General features: G+C 34.4%; 1 protein-coding gene across 5 annotated transcripts in view; it reads left to right on the forward strand.

Moving 5' to 3' along the window:
* PPP2R5E (protein phosphatase 2 regulatory subunit B'epsilon) overlaps positions 1–6,473 on the forward strand; it is a 78,158-nt gene extending 71,685 nt beyond the window's left edge. For all 5 annotated transcript variants that reach the window (XM_083839141.1, XM_083839143.1, XM_083839142.1 and 2 more), the window contains one exon: positions 1,964–6,473. In XM_083839141.1, the coding sequence (XP_083695267.1) occupies positions 1,964–2,063 (100 nt within the window). In that variant the 3' untranslated portion in view covers positions 2,064–6,473. The remainder of the gene's footprint in view (positions 1–1,963) is intronic.
* Positions 6,474–6,585: the final 112 nt, after the last annotated feature.

Raw genomic sequence — 6,585 nt, forward strand, 5'->3', positions numbered from 1 at the left:
TTTTTAGTTTGCCTGTTTTCCTGTGCTCCTTAATTTTCATTTTCCAGTTACAATGCAGATCCTTTTCTCAAGAGTTTTAGCTTATCCAGAATAGCAGGTCCAAAAAAAAATAAAAGAAAGTAAAATTCAAGAACTCTGAACAGTCTGCAACTTTAAGTCATACGTTTTCTGTGACTTAACTTTGGAGTTCCCACAAGCAAAGCGAAGGGTACTGTACGTATTGTATGTCATCAGAAATTGCTATGTTAGTACAGTCTTTCAAGGCTCTTGGATGCCATAGTTTTTGAATCATGTTGCTGGAGTCGCACTGTCCTTTCGTTCTGCTTCATTACTGTAAAATACAAAGTTTTATACACGTAAAATCTACAATTGACACATTAATACAGCATTTTACTTTTAGGGACTTAGAGCTGTATTTTAGCTAAGATGCAGATGAATTCTAGATAGCTGATGATAAGTAAGGCTCAATCTGCTAGATTGAGCACTGTGTGGTTTTCTAGCAGAAAAGTCTGAGGGTCTGGTCATCTAATCCAGCCTTTTATGGAGGAACCTCAGTGGCTTAAATCAATGGCAATTGCACTTTGTACCTTAAGATGAGGCACTTGGCTCTTAGCAGGATTAGACACTGGTGTAGTGTGTCCCGTGTCTGGATAACTAACTGTCGTTATAAAACATGTAAATACCTTTTAGTATAAACAGTGATAATTACATTAATTTTTACAGGAAAACTTCATTATTTTAACAAAACAGCGGTTTTTTTTTGCTAAACTAAACCAGGAGAAATATGTTCAATGTTAATGACTATGATAGGTCAGATAGGTAAGTTGAATGAGGGTATTATCACCTAAGAGTTTTACTAAGTAGGCATGTATTTAATAATGATTGGATGATAAAATGGATGATAAATATCTGGTAAGTAGCCTGAAAATGTCAGGCTGTTTATTTTTTTAACTCAGTTTTATGTGCGTTTTAGTGACAGTGGGCTCTATTCTTTTTTTTTTATCTGTTAAGAGACTTACCTAAGAGTTGCTTTTATTTTTTGTATGCATAAATACTATTGGAAATTACAATTTAAAATAAACAGGCTAGATGTTGGCATTGTGACTGAATTAAGATGTGTAGGAATAATACTTCTAATGTACTGAAATATTTTCAAGAATATTGTAACATGACAGGCAGGGAATCTGTATCTCTATAACTATTAGATTTTCACTTCATCTGCACCTTCAGGGTGATGTAATAGAAATTTAATGCATTTTGTACCTTGCAGTATCAGGGAGATTTATTCAAAGCAAGCTACAGCAGAGACAGGAAATTCAGAAAGCAAATAATGCAGGTTAAGCAAATATTTGTTTAGCTGTTTAATTTTATCAAATAAGCCATTTAAAGCCTGTTGTTAAAGCAAATGCTACATAAAATTTTTTAGGGGAAAAAAAAAGCAAAGCACTGACCAGAAGACAGATCTTAGGTCTGAACTTTCCCTTGGGTGATGGATGCCTAAGGTGTATGAAAGTAATGTATGTAATAACAGTGATTCTAAAAGAATAAAGGAACACTTGTTCTAGAAAGTGGCTGTTATTTTTAAGACTGAAAACAGCTTCCTTAAATAAGCATGAAGATTATTCAATGAAAATTAGTGCTGAAAATATTAATTTCTACAAATCGTGATATATTTGATCCATAATAAAAGTCCATGGCATTTTTTTCTTCTATATTACAAGGTAGTGTCTATGAACACTGTTATTGTGTTCAGTTTATGGACATATTGCTTTTTTTTAGTGATACTTAAATAGGTAACAAAATGAAAAAATAAAAGTAATTTACAAAAATTAAGTATATGTTATAATTGCAAGTGTGTTGAACAAAATTAGTATTGCTAATTAATGTGTACTGTATATTTTTTTTACGTAAGTTCTCTACAGTCTTCTCTCCTGCTAACTTTTTGTTTTATTTCATCTGTCAGTGAGAAGAAGAAAGAGAAAGAACGTGAAGAACTGTGGAAAAAACTGGAGGATTTGGAATTAAAGAGAGGTCTTAGACGTGATGGAATAATTCCAACTTAACAAAAAAACAAAACAGCATTATTAACCTGTGGAGTCACACATTTATGTAGTAGAAGATGGAGCAACAGTTTTCTGTATTGTGCAACTTTACAGTAGATTTCACATTTGTTTCATTATTACAACAGCACTGTATATACCTGTCTCTAAGTAAAGGAAAAAAATAAGGACTTTAATCCAAAGTTTGGACAGCAGATGGACTTCTCAGAACTTTGCAAACATAATCATTGTTTTAACCCTTCTTAAAAACCAGTCTTCAAAGATCTGTTGATGAAAATTGCAATGTCAAATTCCATTGTCAGGACCTGTTCCTTATTTATCGTTAGCAGAGAGTATAATACAACTTTCAAATGTGAACAATCTTAAAATTTAGCTTGTCTTTCTGCTAAACTGTTAAGTGTATTTATAGTAAAAGAGAAAAAAAGACTGTCATTTCCTTATGAGTTTGTGTAACATCCTCCTTCTCTGGATAACTTTACTGTAATTTGACTTTTTTTTTTTTTCCTTTTGCACATCTTCATAAGTTGAATGTCCATTCAGATCAGGACCATGAAAAAACATAGGTCCTGAATAAAAGTTTTGTTTACTGGTGTGAGCATTTTTTAGTACCAGGCTGTCTCTGGTGCTTCTTTAATTTGAACATTAGGAGTAAAAAAAACTAGTAGGTGATAAACATAGTAGAAAAGGGAGCTTTGGATTCATGCACCTATTTATTGCAAATCAAAATTAGTGTCCACAATCCTTTAAAAATGGGCAGTGGTAACACCCTAGATTTCAGTACCTAACCAGTATTAGTGTTATGGAATTGGACACACATACCAGACCTGTTTTAGAAATACTAATTGCTAAACTATTACAGTATGTTTTTATTGGACCATTTTGAAAGAATAAAGACAAACACTAAACAGTGCAAGCATGAAATTGATCTCCAATGGTCGTGGATCTGATTGGAAAATGAGTTGAGATAGCAGTTTGGACTGTTTGGAGTTGTTGCCTTACTTTTTAATATGTATTTATAAAGTGTTCCAGCAAAAGAGGATGTAGCCTCTAAGAAACATACTATAGTGTTTTTGTGGTTTTAGTACTATTACTCATCACAATACCAGCCCTATGATCTTAGCTGGAAAGGATTCTGGATAATATACTTCTGCATTCTCATCTGGATGCTCATTCCTAACTACTGTATTTGTTACCAAAAGTGGTTCTACAAATGCTACTGAAAAAATTCTGGAAATCCTAATGTTCTGAGTATTAATAATAAAGTTTAAAATGCTTTTATATCAAAGGTGCATTGTGACCAAATTGTTTAAAACAAAAGAAAAAAAAACAAAGAAGAGGGCTGTATTATAAGTATACATTATTGGCTATCTGCTTTGTATTTGAAAGTGGAATCTTACATCTTTGGTAGGTAAAATGCTGATAAGACTTATGTACAGTATATATTTAGCTAATGCAGTTGCATTATTATATACCGAAAGGTATGTGTTTTGGGATTTTTCTCCAGGATGCTTTTGAACTGTTATAGACATATGACAACAGTGAATTGATAATCCTAAACCATCAATCCAGCAGTATTTACAGTATAAAACTGAATTGGTGTTCATGAGTCTTTGTGATAGTTGCAAACATGAATTTATGACCTGTTGCCATTGATAGAAGTACAGTATAAATACAAGCTTGTATATTTTTCTTCCTACCATTTAAACATACAGTAGGATTTGAAGTTTTCTTGTTTCCAGGCACAGAAAAGAGGAAAAAAAGAATTCCCTACTAGACTACTGACTGTTTCAGGATTATCAGGTCACAGTTTGTACTCCTGGGTCTGCGCACACAAATGTTGTAAACTCAACAATTTTGTAAAAGGTTGGCACTGTTAATTCTGGAAAGAAAAGGTGGAACTACTCATATGCAACACCAAACACAATGGGATTAATGAGCTTCTTTAAAGAACACTGACTGGGACGCAATGTAAATTAGGCAGTTACTGTCATAGTTGAAACATTTTATTTTAAAGTGCTGAAGCAAAGGTGCAAGCTGAAATACTGAAGATTAAATAAATTTATAACAAATCATGTCCCTTAGCCCATTGATTTTGACAGTCTTTTATTTCTGTTACCAAAAAAAAAAATATTGACTAGTGTGATTTCTGTGTGAGATGATCACGCTTTGCAAGAGGGTGGACTTAAACTCATGCTTAAAGACTGTGTTCAATTGTGGAAAAACTGAGATGTAACAGAGGAAAAAAAATGTTTTCCACCTGGTGGAGTAAAACAAAACAATGTGAAATTAGAAAAAGCACCTTGTCCTGTACTTAGAGTTTAGGTGAGTGTTGTTTGTTCATAACTTTTTGGTTTTGACATGACATTTTGGTATTGATCATACAAAACTGATGAGAACCTGATGGGTTGCAATATTTTGTTACCTCTGATGTTACCTCTGATGTGGGGATAGTGGGGAGTATCTAAAGTTTATAGATGATTTATCACTTCCGAGAAGGAATGTTTTCTTTAAGCTGAACGAGACGATGTGATATTAGTCACTTGACTCTAAAAGGCTGGCATGACGCTAGGTTGCACTGTGCGATGTATGCGAAGAAGCACTTGCCACAATGATCTGACTGTACCCCCGGGATCCGCTGTTTGCCGCAACCCAAATGCGATATTCTGCCGCTGCACAGAGCTCCCCTGGGGATCGATGGGAGCTTTAGGCAAAGAAGAAGGCAGCATATGGGCCCAAGTGTGATCAGTGCATCTATTTAATTGTGCTTTTCATTTGCTTCTTGAGTTCCAGAAACTACCTTTATTTGTGTAAATGTTTTTATGAACTGCTTGGACGGCAGTTGATGGGTGATCGCTTATGTCCTGTGCCATATTGGTTTCAGGAGCAAGGATTGAATACTGTCTGGTAAAAGGAAAGAGCTGCGTTTTCAATACTAGGGCATTGCATCAGGTCATGGGGATGTAACAGCTGTAAAAGTGAAGTTCCTCTCAGATACTTTAAATTGAGCACATATTGCTTTCTTCATCTTGCAAGTCTCCCTTATTGTTTTCCTTTCATTGCTTTTGAGTGGTTTTTGTCTCTCGTCCAAAGGTTGGAATGCTTTAAATAAAAGTGTTCTACTGCCATTGGAGCGTTCACTAGTAAATTTAATCTTGGTTTTCTTAGCATAAATAAAAGGATTTAATTTATTTTTTATCTCCTCCTATATATGGAAAAATCAAGGCTGTTGGAGCCAAGAATTGCTTGAGCAAGAAATGCAGCAGCTGTACTTAAATTTTACATGTGTAAGTACAGCCTCAGGCTCTTACTCTGTGGAAAGGAAAATAAATTAGAGCTTTAAAAACCTTTTTATTGTTTTGTGAGGAAGGAGAAAGAACTGAACAGATTCTTCTCCCCCCAAATAAAACCAAAATGATTTGGTTTGGGTTCTCTCTTGGAAAACAAAGATGGCCTTTTCTCTTAATTGTGTAACTATCACTGCTAGCGATGGCCCTAAAGCAAGATAAAGGTGACAGTGCAAGATTGAAGAATGTTTTTATTTACATGTGACTTTTTTTTTTTTGCTCACCTGCTTCCCTTAGCAGCTAAGTTGTGAGACACAAATTAGTTTTTCCAGTTGGTATCTGCAGCAGATTTTGTATTGCCCAGTTTTTCATTTAAGGTCTATGAAACAGTATCTTGAAACAGGATGGAACTAATTTCCATTGAAACCTTTTATCCAAGTGTTGCTTCCCATCCACAGAAGTGTACACTTTTTATCATGACCTCTCTGAATACAAGTTTTTGTTATTTGGATCACTTACTGTAAATATGTTGTATTCATAACCTCATGTAAAGATGAGGGGTTTTCAAATATAAATAGTACCGATACATTTCTTGTTGTTGTCCTATTTTTGATTGTAGTATAGCGAATGACCTGTCATGCTTTTTGTTTAAAGGTTAGCATTAGATTCATAGATCTTAATATTTTAGCATTTCATTGTTTAAGCAGGAGAGGGCAGCAAAAGTTCATTTTTCCCCATAGGAATGCTCTGGTCCATTACTGTTTTTAAATTTAGATGCATTAAACTATCTGTGGGTAGGGGGGAAAAATGAAACATTTTTTATATTATATTAAAAGGTGCATATGAAAATATATAGACTGGTCCAACCAGACTGTGAAAATGTCTTCTACTTACATCAAAGTAATAATAAAAGAAAAATATCTTCCACCTCTGGATAAAGTACAAGCAGGTCTTAAGCTCTTGGGTTCAATTGTCATTCTTTGGAAATAGTTTAATTTCTTAAAAATGGTATCAAAGAAACTCGAACTCAGTGGTGCTCCCAGCTATAAATGTGTAATCTTCCTCTTTTGCACATGCTCAAGAGGCTCTGTACTGTGGGTGCATCTAAATAAAGAAGCAATGAAGTGTTTTCCAGGTGCTTGGCTTTTTTTTCCACCTCCTCCCGTCTAAACTTCATCTACCTTTTCAACAGTGAGCTACCAGCTACCCATTCCTATGCATTAAATGTAAAGACACTAGTC

This window comes from Anser anser, assembly GCF_964211835.1.
Source record: "Anser anser genome assembly, chromosome: 5".
Taxonomy (NCBI): Eukaryota; Metazoa; Chordata; class Aves; order Anseriformes; family Anatidae; genus Anser; species Anser anser.